This window comes from Moschus berezovskii, chromosome 3 (assembly GCF_049115385.1).
Source record: "Moschus berezovskii isolate FMDL1 chromosome 3, NW_MosBer_1.0, whole genome shotgun sequence".
In the NCBI taxonomy this organism is placed as follows: Eukaryota; Metazoa; Chordata; class Mammalia; order Artiodactyla; family Moschidae; genus Moschus; species Moschus berezovskii.
In genome coordinates, this window is record NC_142462.1 from 86084415 (window position 1) to 86099833 (window position 15419).

At 47.2% G+C, this 15419-nt stretch overlaps 1 protein-coding gene across 1 annotated transcript; it reads left to right on the plus strand.

Moving 5' to 3' along the window:
• The first annotated feature begins 4229 nt into the window (after window positions 1-4229).
• On the plus strand, window positions 4230-10647 carry LOC129551956 (whey acidic protein-like). Its single transcript, XM_055420170.2, has 6 exons — window positions 4230-4311; window positions 4833-4973; window positions 5336-5491; window positions 6020-6032; window positions 9409-9630; window positions 10578-10647. The coding sequence occupies exons 1-6, from the start codon at window positions 4230-4232 to the stop codon at window positions 10645-10647; spliced, it is 684 nt and encodes a 227-aa protein (XP_055276145.2).
• Window positions 10648-15419: the final 4772 nt, after the last annotated feature.

A 15419-nucleotide genomic window follows, 5' to 3' on the forward strand; every position in this document is an offset into this window, starting at 1 on the left:
CTTTCTCCCGCCTTCAATCTTTCCCAGCATCAGGGTCATTTCAGATGAGTCAGTTCTTTGCATCAGGTGGCCAAAGTACTGGAATTTCAGCTTCAGCATCAGTCCTTCCAATGATTATTCAGGACTGATTTCCTTTAGGATGAACTGGTTGGATCTCCTTGCAATCCAAGGGACTCTCAAGAGTCTTCTCCAACAACACAGTTCAAAAGCATCAATTCTTCGGTGCTCAGCTTTCTTTATAGTCCAACTCTCACATCCATACGTGACTACTGGAAAAACCATAGCTTTGACTAGATGGACCTTTGTTAGCAAAGCAATGTCTCTGCTTTTTAATATGCTGTCTACATTGGTCATAAGGTTTCTTCCAAGGAGCAAGTGTCTTTTAATTTCAAAGCTGCAGTCACCATCTGCAGTGATTTTGGAGCCCAAAAAAATAAAGTCTGTCACTGTTTCCATTGTTTCCTCATCTATCTGCCATGAAGTAATGGGACTGGATGCCATGATCTTAGTTTTCTGAATGTTGAGTTTTAAGCCAAATTTTTCACTTTCCTCTCCTGGGTGCCTTACAACATTGTAAATTAACTATACTTCAGTTTTTGAAAATGTTTTTTTAAAAGTGTCCCCAGGTTTTCTAAGTTCATACTCAGTGGAATACTTGATAAGATATGGAGCCTGCATGAAGGCAGGGAGATGCGTGTTTCCTCTGTGCCTGGTCACCCTACATGCACACGGCATTCATGATGTCCCACAGGACCCCAGATGGAGGTGAGAGGCCACCCTGGGTCCTGGGAGACCTCAGATGCTGAGAGAGGGTAGGGGCTTCTAAGAAACCCAAGAAACCAAGGAACCCCACCTTCTCTTTCTAACTAGCTTCTTCCCCATAGGACCCAACAGTTACACAGAAAATGATGACAGAGGAGGAAAGGGAGAGACGGAAGGAGCTACTTCTCCTTCAGACTGGCAGACTCCCAGTCGACCAGGTGGAATGTAGGCGGACTGTGAAACTATGAAGTGAAATAATGAATACTCACCACAGTGTTACTCACAATGGCCAAAAAGCAGAAACAGCCCAAGTGTCCATTGGTGGGGTGAAAGGTTATACAAAATGTAGCCCGTCCACATAATGGAATATCATTTAGCCATAAGAAGGAAGAAAGCACTGACACACACTACAATGCGGATGCATCTGGAAGATCTTTTGCTCACTGAAAGAGGCCAGGAACAAAAGGACATATAGTGTATGATTCCGTCTATACTAAATGTCCAAAATAGGCAAATCCACAGAGATAGAAAGTAGACTGGTGGTTGCCAGTTGCTGGGTTTGGGGGAGGAGGGATAGGAAATAACTGCCAGTGAGTACAGTATTTCTTTTAGGAATAATGAAATGTTCTAGAATTAAAGGGTTGGTTGCAAAACTCTGTTAATATATAAAAACCACTTAAAAGGGTGAATTATATCACATGGGAAGTAAATCTCAGTGAAAAATAAAAATGGGTCTTCCCTGATGGCTCAGACAGAAAAGAATCTGCCGACAATGTAGGAGACCTGGGTTCGATCCCTAGGTCAGGAAGATTCCCCAGAGAAGGGAAAGGCTTCCCACTCCAGTATTTTTGCCTGGAGAATTCCATTGACAGAGGAGGCTGGCGGGCTACATTCCATGGGGTTGCAAAGAGTTGGACATGACTGAGCAACTAACACAAAAATAAAAATAAGATAAAAATAGAGAATTTATATTTTTCTAAAAATAAAAAGATTGATCCTCACTAGTACAAAAATATACATAGAAATGAGTGGCCATAGAATCAAACCAGACTTCCAGGCAGCATCTAGCCTCCTGCCTTCGGGCACGGTCAGGACCATCACGAGTTAAAGTGGTTTTGTTGATGGAGAGTCCAGTCTGACAAAAGCAGTCAGCCAGTTCATTGTGTCAGGAAAATAATAGTGCTTCCAAGCAAGTGGATTCCTCAGAACAAGAGTGAATCTGAAAATAAAAGAAAAATTTGTCTTTGTGAAGATAAATCAGCTGAGTGAGTTTTGTGCAGAATGAAATACACATGCCCATCCCAGCCAGGGACATGAAGGGTGTGATTTTGGTGATTCCACATAAGAGTCAAATGCGCTTGTGTTCACATTTAAACTGGCATTGCACAATATAAAGAGGAGTGGCAATATTCACACTAATAATATAAACATTTAGTTTTGATTTAACTGGAGTAACATTTTTAATATTTATTTGACCGCCTTGGGTCTTAGCAGCAGCATGCAGATCTTTGTTGCTGTGCATGGACTTTAGCTGTGGTGCGTGGGCTCAGTAGCTCAACTAAGCGCGCCTGCTTAGTTGCTCCAAGGCATGTGGGATCCTAGTTCCTGGACGAGGGATAGAACCTGTGTCCCCTGCATTGCAAGGCAGATTCTTAACCACTGGACCATCAGGGAAGTCCCTAGAGTGACAATTTTTAAAAACAAAACAAAGACACGGAAAAAAGGAAAACCTTCCCTTGTGGCTCAGCTGGTAAAGAATCCACCTGCCATGCAGGAGACCTGGGTTCAATCCCTGGATTGGGAAGATATCCTAGAGAAGAGAAAGGCTACCCACTCCAGTATTCTGGCCTGGAGAATTTCATGGCTGTATAGTTCGTGGGGTCGCAAAGAGTCAGACACGACTGAACGACTTTCACTTTGCGTTTAGTATCTTTACCAACATTTTTTTTCTCGCTTGTTGAACAAAGCACCCCACACAGTATGTGGCCAGTCCTATGGTCAGGGAGGAAGGCACCAGGCCTTGTAAACTTATGACCGCAGGTCTTATAGACTATGTCCCAGGGAGTCAGAGGCTGGCAACCCAGTGTGAGGACATGGCCCCGTGGCCTGAGTTCCTGGTGTCATCAGCCTGGCCTCAGACCCAGTACCTGAGCAAGGAGGAGCCTGAATCCTCCCAGCCATGGTGTAGAGGGAGGGATAGAGAACGGGGAGAGAAAGGCCAGCAGAGCCAGGCAGCGAGGGGCCCTGGCCTGGTCACCCCTCACTTCTCTGAACCTCAGAGCCCCCTCTGGCCTGTGCACCACATTCTTCTCAGGCTGCAGGAGCGAAACAGCTGAAAGGGAAACATTTTCTGAGCTGGCAGCATGCAGAGGCACCAGGAGGTAGCAAGTCACCAGTGGCCAGGACCTCAGACCCCTATCCCCGAAGATTGGCGCTGGTCACCGCAGGAAGGGCCTGGGCGGAGGTCCAAGAACCCTGCTGAGGGGTCACAGGGGCCAAGACAGGGCTACATAAGCCGGGGCAGGGAGAGCCATGGGGCCCTAAGCTGCTTGTCGAAGTGGCAGGGTGTCCTGGGCTAGAATGTCTGGCAATGTGAGCACCCAGGAAGCACTGAGGGGCTCTGTGTTAAAGATCAAGAGGCCATGGGCCAGGCAGAGGCGTGCAGCCTGGACCAGGGGTGGGCACTGACCATCAGCACCTGTGGTCATGCCAAGGCCACCTTTCCTGTCCAGGCCCTCAGGGCAGAAGGATGGAGGAAGTTTCCCCAGAGAAGGAGGGGCACGTCACCTGGGCGTTCATCCCGCCCCACCGGGGCCCGGCTCTCAGGGCACAGGAGGGGCCCTTCTGGGAAGAGGCCTTCCCGGTGTCCACCCTGCAAGGAAACAGCCCCGACACTGAACTTGCCCCTCCCTTTCTCGGATCCCCAATATTCTCCTCACAGAGCATGCAACCTATAAACACAAGAGCGTATTTCTTCCTTCTCTCTGTCTTTCTTGCTGTAGAACATTCAGGAAAAGACAAAGAGACACCATGGGAGAAAGACAACACCCTCCCAGATAAGCCCGCCCCTGAGCTCCTCCTTCTCCGTTACCTGTGGACCATGTGCTGAACTGGACTGGTCACTCCCTGTCCCCGAAGGGCCCCTCTGTGACCACGGAAAACAACACTGTGTTGTGTCATGGTGGATATTTCTTCCTCCTTCTGTCCTTCATTTTCTTAATTCTCACACTAAACATGCATTACTTTCAAAGTGGAAAAAAAAATGGTACACCATATTAGGAATTCTTTTTTTATTTACAAATGTGGCCCAAGGCAGCAAGTGCCCAGTCTAAGGTCTGTCCAAACCGGAAGCCCCTCGGCCCCACTGGCCCAGCGCCAGCCCCACCATGGTCCTCCCCCTGCCACATCCTTTAAAGGTGCCCCAGGGCCACAAGCCACCACCTGCCATCTGCCTACCACCCGCCACCATGCCGTGTCTTGCCACCCTGGCTCTGACCCTACTCAGCCTGAAGGCTGCCCTGGCCCTGGCCCCTGCCCTCAGCTTGCCAGGTAGGCCCACGAGGATCGTCCTGATCTCCCTCCACTGCAGGTGTGTCCCTGAAACACTTCCAGACCTGGCAGTTTGGTGATTGAGAACAGAGGAAAGAACGGGGAAGGCTACCCTGGGGAGGGCCAGTAACTATGGAAGAACAGGGTGCTGCCCAGAAATGCCCATGAGCTGGAGGCCTAGAACTGCAGGGCCGAGGCCATGTCCTGGGGTGAAATGTGACTGGGCACTTAACTGGACATGGAGAGAGCCTGTCCTGTCCCCTCAGAGGCTTACCTCTACCCCCTGCAGTGGGCCTGCAGACTTGTTTCCTAATTTTCACAGCTGACTTACGCTTTTGTCAGTCGGATCATATTTCTGGCAGTTTTTTCCTTCCTAAAAGCAGAGCACTGCGGTGCTGGGGACTGGGCTCCCCATGGTTTTTGTCTTTGCCACACCTTGCTTTTTCCCTGAGAAGCCAAGGGGAGCTGGGAGGAGGGACCCAGCCACCCTATCCCCCACCCTCAGCCCATCTTGTTTGCAGGACAGGCTGTGTGCCCAGAGGTCAGCTCCTCGGAGAAAGATTCCTGCACTGCCTCCTGTGTCAACGATGAGAGCTGTCCCCAGGGAACCAAGTGCTGTGCCAGGAGTCCCTGCAGCCGTTCCTGTGTGGCTCCCCTCATGGGTAAGGCCTCTGACCCTGCACCCCAGCAGAGCCCCATAAACTGGAGGAAGGGAGGGCCCAGTTTTGTCAAGGGTCCCTCAGCCCTGCACTCCACACCCCTCTCTCAGTGAACCCCCCAGCGGTCCCGTGAACTCAGCCCGGCCGTAACAGGGCTTCACTAGCTGGACTGGACCAGGGGCCCAGCTGAGGCTCCCCCTCCTCCCAGCATCACCAGGACCCTGCCCAGCGATGTACGATATACGACTGAGTGCTGTTTCCCTCCTAGCCTGGGCCCTGCAGGCTCCAGGCCACCAAGGGGGTGTGGGGGGGGAGGTGTCCCAGCGAGCCAGTGGACAGTGACCCCTGGCCCATCTCTCCACCAGCACCTTTCCTGAAGGCTGGCCGCTGCCCCTGGGTGCCCCTACTGGCCCCAAAGCTCTGCTTGGAGGGAAGTGAGTGCTCCAGGGACGACCAGTGTAGGGACAACCTGAAGTGCTGCTTCAGCTCGTGTGCCATGAGGTGTATGGTCCCCACCACAGGTGAGCATCCTGAGACACCGCCCTGAGGCTGGTGGGCTTGGCTTCTCCCTTTGCCTCTGGGGGCTTCTCCCTTTGACCTGGGGGCCTCCCAGGGCCCCAAGAGGAGTAAGATACAGAAGAGGATGAGGGCTCAGATGGCAGCGACCAGCGTTGCACCTGCTGCAGGTTTCTGTAAAGCCTTTATGCCACTGGGTCTCAGACTTATACACAGTGGGTCTCAGACCAGCCAAGGGGGCTCAGAGGAACCGAGAGGCATGCCTGGTGGTACTTGGTCCAGCTAGGCCCACCAGCAATGTCTGTGCCTACGCCACTTAATCTGGAAAGGAGCTCTGGGTTAGGAGTCCAGAGACACGGTTCCCAAACAACAGTCCCTACCATCTGTGAGCTGCCTGCCTGCCCATGGGCGATGGTGAGGGTGGGTGGGCGAGAGTGGGTGTGGAGGGCTAACTGGCCCACCCACAGCACCCTTCCCTCCCCTGTCCCCACCATGGCTGTGTTCCTCCTCTGAGGCCTCCGTGTCCCCTGCAGAGGACCCTCCGCAGTGAGGGACAGCTCTGAGAGCCCCTGGCTGCCAGGAACCTTCTCTCTCGGATCCAGACAGCTCAAGATGCCGCCTACCTGCTGCTAATAAAACCCACACTCAGCCTCATGTCTTTGTGTCCTCTGTCTGTCCTTGGCACCTGCTGGAAGGGACGAAGCACACAGGCCTTGCCTCCAGGAGCGCCCCAGCAGAACTGGAAGCTCCTGGAAACAGGCAGTTCCACCTGGTGATGAGTGTGTGTGGAGGCAGAGCCAGGAGCTGGGAGCTGGGGCTCTGGGCTGGGAGGGACTTGTCCACCAGGCTCTTGGTCTGACCCCTTGCTGACGTGTTTCTGGGCTCAGGTTTGGGAACAGGAACAGAGCTTGCATGGAGGGCTTGGGGTGTAGAGGTCACCAGATTTCACTAGCCTTTACTTGCTCAGGGGGCACACGGAGGGCAAAGCGTTACAGGCCATTCCCCGGGTAGCCTGGGTTTTTGGAGTTTATATATATATATATATATATATATATATATATATATATATATTTGGCTGCACTGGGCCTTAGTTGCAGCATGCAGGATCTTAGTTTCCTGACTAGGTATCAAACCCAGGCTACTGCATTGGGAGCACGGAGTCTTAACCACGGGACTACAGAGAAGTCTCTGGCAGCCTGCTTTAGAACCTCCGGTGAAGTATGTACACTCCACACCCGATGAGTGCCCGGTAATTCATTTCGGTTCTGACAAACCCACCCAGAGGGGAACTCACTGGCAGTCCAGTGGTTAGGACTCCTCAATTTCACTGCCAAGGTCCCAGGTCTGAGAACTAAAATCTCAGAAGCAGTGCAGGTCAGCCAAAAATAAAAAAGGGAAAACCATGCAAGGTTCAAGTCAGGCCCCACAATTAAGGGCTCAGTCCCACAAGTCTGTAAATTCAGGGATTCCCACACCCCTCACAGAATAAATTGCTAGAACACCAAGCGTCACCTCATTAGAGTAAACTCAGGTACAGAATGAATTGCTAGAAAGACCCACAGAACTCTGAAAGCACAGTGCTTATGTTTTAGTTCTGTTATAGAGGATACAGACCAGGAACAGCCAAACGAAGAGACACATAAGGTGAGGAGGGGAGAGGGTACATGAGCCTCTGTCCCAGCGCATTAACCATCGCCACCCAGACGGCCCCTGAGCTTCTGCGTCCAGAGGTTCCCTCGAGGTGTCTGTTTATTACAAATAATGCTTATTATTTTTAATATGTTTATTTTAAACATTATGAGGAAATCACCAGCAGTCGGTGGTTAACTCAATCCCCAGTCCTCGAATCACACAGCTGTTTCCTCTGGTCACCAGCCCCATTCCCAAGCTACCTAGGCACCCCCATGCCAAGAGTCACCTCATCAGCGTAAACTCAGGTACAGAAAGGGCTTCCCCGGTGGCTCAGTGGTAAAGAATCCGTCTGCCAGTGAAGGAGACACAGGAGACTCGGGTTCAATCCCTCGGTTGGGAAGGTCCCCTGGAAGAGGAAACGGCAACCCACTCCAGCATTCTTGCTTGGAAAATCCCACGGACAGAGGAGCCTGGCAGGCTACAGTCCATGGGGTCGCAAAAAGTTGGACACAACTGAGCATGCACGGACAGATACAGAAAGGGGGCTCTTTACAAACAACAAAAGATTCTCTCTTTCACTCAAGAAATTTGAAGAATGTTTGAAACCGTGTGCCAGGGCCAAAGACCAGATTTAGTTTCCATGTGTGCAGCCTAGTTTTCGGCACCTCCCTGTGAGCCCCTTTCTGTCTGTCCAGTCATAGTAAATACATGGGCCAGTTTGCTACCTCGGGTGGCTCAAAGTAAAGCCAGTTTAGGGCGGTTCCCAAATTGCGGTCCCAAAAAGGCAGCACCATCACCTGGGGTGTTAGACAGCTCCACCCAGACCTGCTGGGTCAGAAAGGCTGGTGGAGCCCTCCACCAGCTCCAGGAAGTCAAGACGGTGAGACTGCAGGGCTTCCTGATTTCCAGGAATCTTACCAAAATTCAGACTCTGATTCCAGAGGTCTGGAATTCTGTGTTTCTGCTCCCAGGGGAAGTAAAAAACAAAGAAGGCTGGCCTTCCCAAGTCTGGGGCGCACTGGACACCAGCTGGTGGGAAGACTGCTCAAGAGGCCAAGTTGGAAGGTCCCCAGCTGGGTAACGCACAGCCAGGAGCACAGCTCGGGAGAGGAGGGAAGACCCTCTCTGAGGAGGTGCTGTAGAAGGATGCACAGAGGGAGGCCTGAATGCTGGGCAGGTAAAGGGCCACTCCACCATGTGAGAAAGGGGTCTGCAGGTCCTGGGGGAGTCACACCCACCATGCAAAGGGCCTCACAATGCAGGGACACTGCGCCTCCTGGAAGCCCCTTCCAGGAGCTGTAGGACAATGGGCACACACTCCCCAACCCCTGCCTATGCTGGGCAGGTGTTGGAAGAGCTTCTGGGAAGAGAAGTTAGCCCTGAATGATCTCTGGAGGATACTGAGCCCAACCTAGACAGTACCCAGTCCACCCTGACTTGTGTTTAGAGTGAAAGTTGCTCAGTCATGTCCAACTCTTTGTGACCCCCATGGACTACACAGTTCATGGAATTCTCCAGGCTAGAATATTGGAGTGGGTAGCCTTTCCCTTCTCCAGGTAATCTTCCCAACCCAGGGATCAAACCCAGGTCTCCCACATTAAACCAGCCTCCCATCTCCTTGCTGGGGACTCCTGCCCTGTAGAGAACACTCATCATTAACCACATGTCCAGCTTCTATAACCTTGATACTTTAACACCTGCCCTACAGGCATATACTGGACACCTCGATGATATGCCGGCTCCCTCCTGCCTCCTCCACCTCCCTCCTTGGGCGTGCAAAATAACCAATCCAGACACCACCACCTCCTCTTTGGAGGTCTTATACTTCAGGTCACTATCCCAGTGCAAGGCCAGGGACCAGACAACCAGGGGCAGCCACCACACCCCAGAGCACACTGACATTATTCACACAAGCCAGTCCTAAGCCTGCTCATCCTGACTCTTCCGCTCCTCCCAAGGAAACCACAGTAAAGGCTCCTGCCATTTTCTCCCCTCTCCTGGACTCCACCCCCCATCTCCTGGAAGACCCTCACGTCCCCCTGTGGTCCTTTGTGGAGTGATGTGTCTCCTTCTCTTGGGAACTGTAATAAACTATCTTCACTGGGAGTCATCTCAGATTTTCTATTAACACACCATATTTTAATACAGTCACTTTGGGAGCTAGATGTCCTTCCCAGAGAGAACGAGAGGCTGTGAGGGGACTCTCTCCCCATCCACCACCTCTCAAGGTTTGCTCACAGCAGCCCACCCCAGAGCTCCCTACTAGGCTGATCCCCTGACCCTCCCACAGTTTCACCACCCCTACGTTGCTTGGCGAGGCTGTCGCCTGCTACACAGGTCCTCAGTGCCAACAGCCCCCAGAGCAGGAGCCCAGGTGGAAGCCAGGAGAGAATGTGAGGATGTTAGTGCAGCTGAGCACCGGGCCCACAGGCTGCCACCTGCTGCACCTCTCCACCCCGCACCGGGAGGGCTCTGCAGGATTGCTGGTGGACAAGGTGGAGGGCTGCATGAGGTGGGGGAATGGGCAAGGGGTGGGGGGATGGAAAGGTAGAATGAACATGGTGGAAAGAAGGGCAAAAGGAAAGGTTGGACAAGTCATTCCATGGGGTGTGGAGCCATAGCAGCTGGCAGTGTTCAGGAGTCACGAGGGCAGAGTCCTCCTCAACCAGGCTCCCAGAATGTTGGCAATTCTGGAAACACCTCTGCAAAATCTCACCAGCCCAAGAAGGAAGACCTAAAAAGAGGACAGCAGATGACCCAACAAAATGGCCTGATGGCAAGGTTATTCTCCTATTCTTCCATCTGTTCTACTCATGTGCTAGAGTTCCTTCCGTTTAGCCCACTGTTCTTTTTTTCTTAACAGCTTTATTGAGGTATAATTCACCTAACATAAAATTCTTTCTTTAATGTGAACTCAGTGACTTGTTATATACTCAGTTAATTCCAGATTATTTTCACCACCCCAAACAGAAATCCCGAACCCATCACTCCCCTATTTACATCACCACCACTCCCCAACCACCACCCAGATCACCACCTCCACCATCTTCCCAGCCCCTGGAAATCATTCATCTACTTCCGAGTCTATGGACTTGCCTCTTCAGGACATTACATATAATGAAGACATAACACATAGTCTCATCTGACTGGCTTCTGTTGACTGAAAAAAAAAAAAAAATGCACAGCCTAAAAGATGAGAATTCTGTTTTATTTGGTGGACTTTCTGAGGACCTCAAGACTAGGGGAGCAGACTCTCAGATTGCTCCGAGGATGACTCTGAAGAGGTAAAAGAGGAGTCAGGATATATAGGAGTTTTGTAACAAAAACCATGTAGTCAGACCATCAAAAGGTTACTGTTAATTAAAGAAAACCTGGCATCTCAAGTTAATTAGTTTAGTGCTAGATTCTAAGTATGGGAAGATGTAAATCACTCCTTTGATATGCACCTTGGTTATCTAGGGCCAGTATCCGGATCTTTCCCATTGAGTCCCCTAAGGGTGCATCACTGCGGGGTGGCTATAGCAGCTGAGGGCCAGGCAGCCCAGGGCAGCCCATTTGTCTCCAACTTGAGTTCCTTGAGGATGGGGGGTGGGGTGGGAGGCACACAGCTGTAGTGACTTGATGGCTGTAAAATCCTTTGTTCACTGATACAGCAAGGAACATTCTTCATTCACACTTCTTTCACATAATGTTTTAAAGTTTCATCTATATTTTGGCTAATATTCCATTTTATGAATATACCATATTTTGTTCATTCGTCCATTGGTTATCATATGGGCTGTTTATACTTTTTGGGTTTTATGAGTAATACTTGTATGAATATTTGCATACAAGTTTTGGTGTTGATGTTTTCCATTTCTTACATGCTAAGGAGTCACACAGTAATTCTGTTTTGAGAAAATGCCAAACTGTTTTCCAAAGCTGCACCATTTATAAACTCACCAACAATGTATGCATGTTCCAATTTCTCCATACCTTCACCAAAACTTATTTTCTGGGCTTTTAACTTCAGCCATCCTACATGGATATGAAGTGGCTGTGATTTTCATTTGCATTTCCTAATCTTTTCATTTGTTTATGGATATTTGTGTATTTTCTTTGGAGAAAGGTCAATTCAAATTTTTTGGTCATATTTAAACTGGGCTATTTCATTTTATTGTTATGAGTTTTTTGATTCGACATATTTGAGATTCATGTATGTCCTTATGTGAATCAGATTTTCATTTCTTTTTTCTAATTAGTATTGGTTTTTTTTTAGAGAAGTTTTAACTTCATAGCAAAATTGAGTGAAAAGTACAGGAGTTCCCATATAGCCCTCAAACACATACACACACATACCCTCTTGAGTGATACATGTATCATTATCAGTGAATCTACATCAACACACTATTATCATTCAAAGACCACAGTTTACATTAGGGGTCACTTTTATTGTTGAACTCTATGGGTTAGGCAAGTATGTAACACGTATCCACCATTATTGTATTATACAATTTGGAGGGTCCTAAAAATCTGTGCTCCACCTGTTTATCCCTCCTTCGCCTCAACCACTGACCTTTTCACTGTCTCCGTAAATCTGCCTTTCCCAGAATGTCTTGTAGTTGGGATCATACAGCACACAGCTTTTTCAGACTGGCTTCTCTCACTTAGTAACTTGTATGTTAAGTTTCCTCCATTTCTTTTCATGGTTTAATAGTTCATTTCTTTTTAACACTAAAAAATAGTCCACTGTCTGAATTTATCACAGTTTATTTAGGATATCTTTTTGGTGGCTCAGAGAGTAAAGTGTCTGCCTGCAATGCGGGAGACCCGGGTTCAATCCCTGGGTTGGGAAGATCCTCTGGAGAAGGAAATGGCAGCCAACTCCATACTCTTGCCTGGAAAATTCTATGGACGGAGGAGCCTGGAGCCTGGTAGGCTACAGTCCATGGGGTCAAAAAGAGTCGGACACGACTGAGCGGCTTCACTTCACTTCACTTTAAAAAAATAGTTATTTGCACCAGGTCTTGGTTGCAGCATGTGCTATATAGTTCCCCGACTGGGGATCGAACTGGGGCCGCCCACGTTGGGAGGGCAGAATCTTAGCCACTGGACCACCAAAGAGGTCCTTGAAGGACATCTTGATTGCTTCCAAGTTTGGACAATCATGAATAAATTTGCTATAAACATCTATGTGCAGGTTTCTGTGTGGATAGAAGTATTCAACTCCTTTGCATAAATAACAAGGAGCACAGTTGCTAGATTGTATTAGTCCATTAGGGCCACTGTAACAAAAAAACCATACATTCTGTGGCCCAAAAACAACAAGAATTTATTTCTCATAGTCCTGGAGGCTGTAGGTTCAAGATCAGGCATCAGCACAGTTGGGTGAGTGCTCACTTCTGTATTGGAGACTTACTGTGTTCTCCTTGGTTTCCCCAATGGCTCAGCAGTAAAGAATCCACTAGCAATGTGGGAGAAGTGGGTTTAGTCCCTAGGCCAGGAAGATCCCCTCAGGAGGAAATGACAACCCACTCCAATATTCTTACACACACAGACACACACAGACACACACACACACACACAATGTTCTCCACGGTGGAAGGAGCAAGGGAGCTCTCACACACACACACACAATGTTCTCCACGGTGGAAGGAGCAAGGGAGCTCTCACACACTCTCTCTCTCTCACACACACACACACACACACACAATGTTCTCCACGGTGGAAGGAGCAAGGGAGCTCTCTGAGGTCTTTTTCATAAGAGAACTTAATCCCAAAACAAAGCCACCACTCTCATTACCTAATCACCTCCCAAAGGCCCAACCTCCTAATACCATCACCACGGGCAATAGGTTTCAACACATGAATTTGAGCGTTGGTGGGGGGCATAAACATTCAGTTCACTGAACACGGTAAGAGTATGTTTTGTTTTTTAAGGAACTATTAAACTGTCTTTGAAAAGTAATTGTACTTTTTTGCACTCCCACCAGCAAGGGATGAGAGTTCCTTCTTACCATATTTAAATATAAGAAGATATGAGGATAAAAACCAAATATGAATACCAACAAAAGGAAAAAAGAACAGCAACTCTACAGAGAGAAGAAAAGCTTAGAGAAAAAATCCTTATCACAAAAACCCTCAGAGATAAGATACTGCAATCATGAAAGAACAAAAAAAGATACCATAAAAAAGGAACATTCAACAGCCAAAAAGGAGCTTTTGGTAAGTAAAAGTATGATAGCAGAAATCAAATTTTCAGAAGAGCTGGAACCCTACAGCCCAGATTACTATACCCAGCAAGGATCTCATTCAAATATGAAGGAGAAATCAAAAGCTTTACAGACAAGCAAAAGCTGAGGGAATTCAGCATCACCAAACCAGCTCTCCAACAAATGCTAAAAGATCTTCTATAGACAGGAAACACAGAAAGAGTGTATAAACTTGAACCCAAAGCAATAAAGAAAATGGCTACGGGATCGTACTTATCAATAATTACCTTAAACGTAAATGGGTTGAAATTTTCAAAAAGGCTAGGAAACAATTCTCATAGCCATCAATAGTTCAGTGTTGAGTTCATGAATAGTTTTTAAAGTTTGGGACAAACTGTAGTATTTGCTATTTGAAGTACTATTTGTAATTGGCATATTACGATGTAACATTGGTCTTCATTTCCAACTTAAAACGCCTAAAAATGCCTAATAGGTTTTTAGATTTGTGAATTTTAGTTGAAATGTATTTTACGATGTTACTAAACCTGCAGAAATATTGAAATATTTCAGAGAACTTAAAAAAAAAAATTTAAATCAGTGGGCTCTGAGTAAAGCAGATAACTCTCCACAATGTGGGTAGGCCACATTCAATCAAAGGGCTTAAAACCAAACAGGCTGAAGTTCCTTGACGAAGAGGGAATTCTGTCTCTAGACTGTCTACAGATACAAGCTGCAGCATCAAACTTCCCTGCGTCTCAGCCTGCCTGCCTACCCAGCAGATTTTGAACTTGCCAGCTTCATGAAAAACTGCTGCTTTCAAATTGTGGTGCTGGAAAAGACTCTTGAGAATCCCTTGGACTGCAAGGAGATCAAACCAGTCAATCCTAAAGGAAATTAACCCTGAATATTCACTGGAAGGACTGATGCTGAAGCTCCAATGCTTTGGCCATCTGATGTGAAGAACCTATTCAGCAGAAAAGACCCTGATGATGGGAAAGATTGAAGGCAAAAGGAGAAGAGGGAAACAGAAGAGGAGATGGTTAGATAGCATCACCAATTCAATGGACATGAATTTGAGTAAATTCCAGGAGATAGTGGAGGACAGATGAGCCTGCTGTGCTGCAGTCCATGAGGTCACAAAGAGTTGGACATGACAACAACTGAACAACAGTTTCATGATAGGATAAGTCAATTCCTTAAAATAAATATCTCTGTCTCTATCTCTTTCTAGTTCCCAACAACCTTGCAGGCCAGTTTAAACATTGTGGGGGAAGTTTTCAGCACCGATGTTCCAAAGTGTTCATGCCATCATTGTCTAAAATAGACAAGTCATGTAAAACACAGTCTGTCAACAATATAATGAATGAATATATAATTTTATATTTATACTATACAATGCTAAAAAGATACAAAATGAAGGGAAGACAATTGCACAACAGCACAGAGGAATCTTAAAACAAATATTAAATTATATTTAATAATTATTAAATTAAAATGTTAAAAACTTCAGACACAAAAAAGGATACACTATATAATTACATATTGTATGACTGATATGGCTTTGAATGCATATATAGAAAAGCAAGTCACTTTTTCAGTGGATCTAAAACCAAGTAGTAAAAATATAAAGAAAATGAGGAAAGGATGACCTCACAGTGGTTACTTTATGGAAGAAGATTGGGTTTGTCACAAAGAAAGTGCTTCCAGGAGGCTTCTGGGTTACTGGCAATCTTCTGTTTCTTAGTCTGGGTGGAATCAAGTAGATGTTAACGTTAAGACTTCTCTAAGTTGCACTTTCATATTCTGTGCACTTTCTGAAAATTTATTGTGAAAAGTATGTCTTCTTGTCAGAATAAAAAGAAACATCATGAATATGTGTGGATTTATAAAAAAAAGAAAAAATAAAAAATCCTTATCACAAAAACCCTCAGAGATAAGATACTGCAATCATGAAAGAACAAAAAAAGATACCATAAAAAAGGAACATTCAACAGCCAAAAAGGAGTTTTTGGTAAGTAAAAGTATGATAGCAGAAATCAAATTTTCAGAAGAGCTGGAAGCCAAAGTTGAGGAAATCTCCAAGAAAGTAGCACATAAACAGATAAAGAGA

Bases quoted from the DNA above. Each gene is read 5' to 3' on its own strand.
- LOC129551956 (XM_055420170.2), top strand. From the start codon at position 4,230: ATGCCGTGTCTTGCCACCCTGGCTCTGACCCTACTCAGCCTGAAGGCT. The intron at 4,974-5,335 runs GTAAGGCCTCTG...TCTCTCCACCAG, and splicing joins CTGTGTGGCTCCCCTCATGG to CACCTTTCCTGAAGGCTGGC. The intron at 9,631-10,577 runs GTGGGGGAATGG...TTGGTTATCTAG, and splicing joins AAGGTGGAGGGCTGCATGAG to GGCCAGTATCCGGATCTTTC.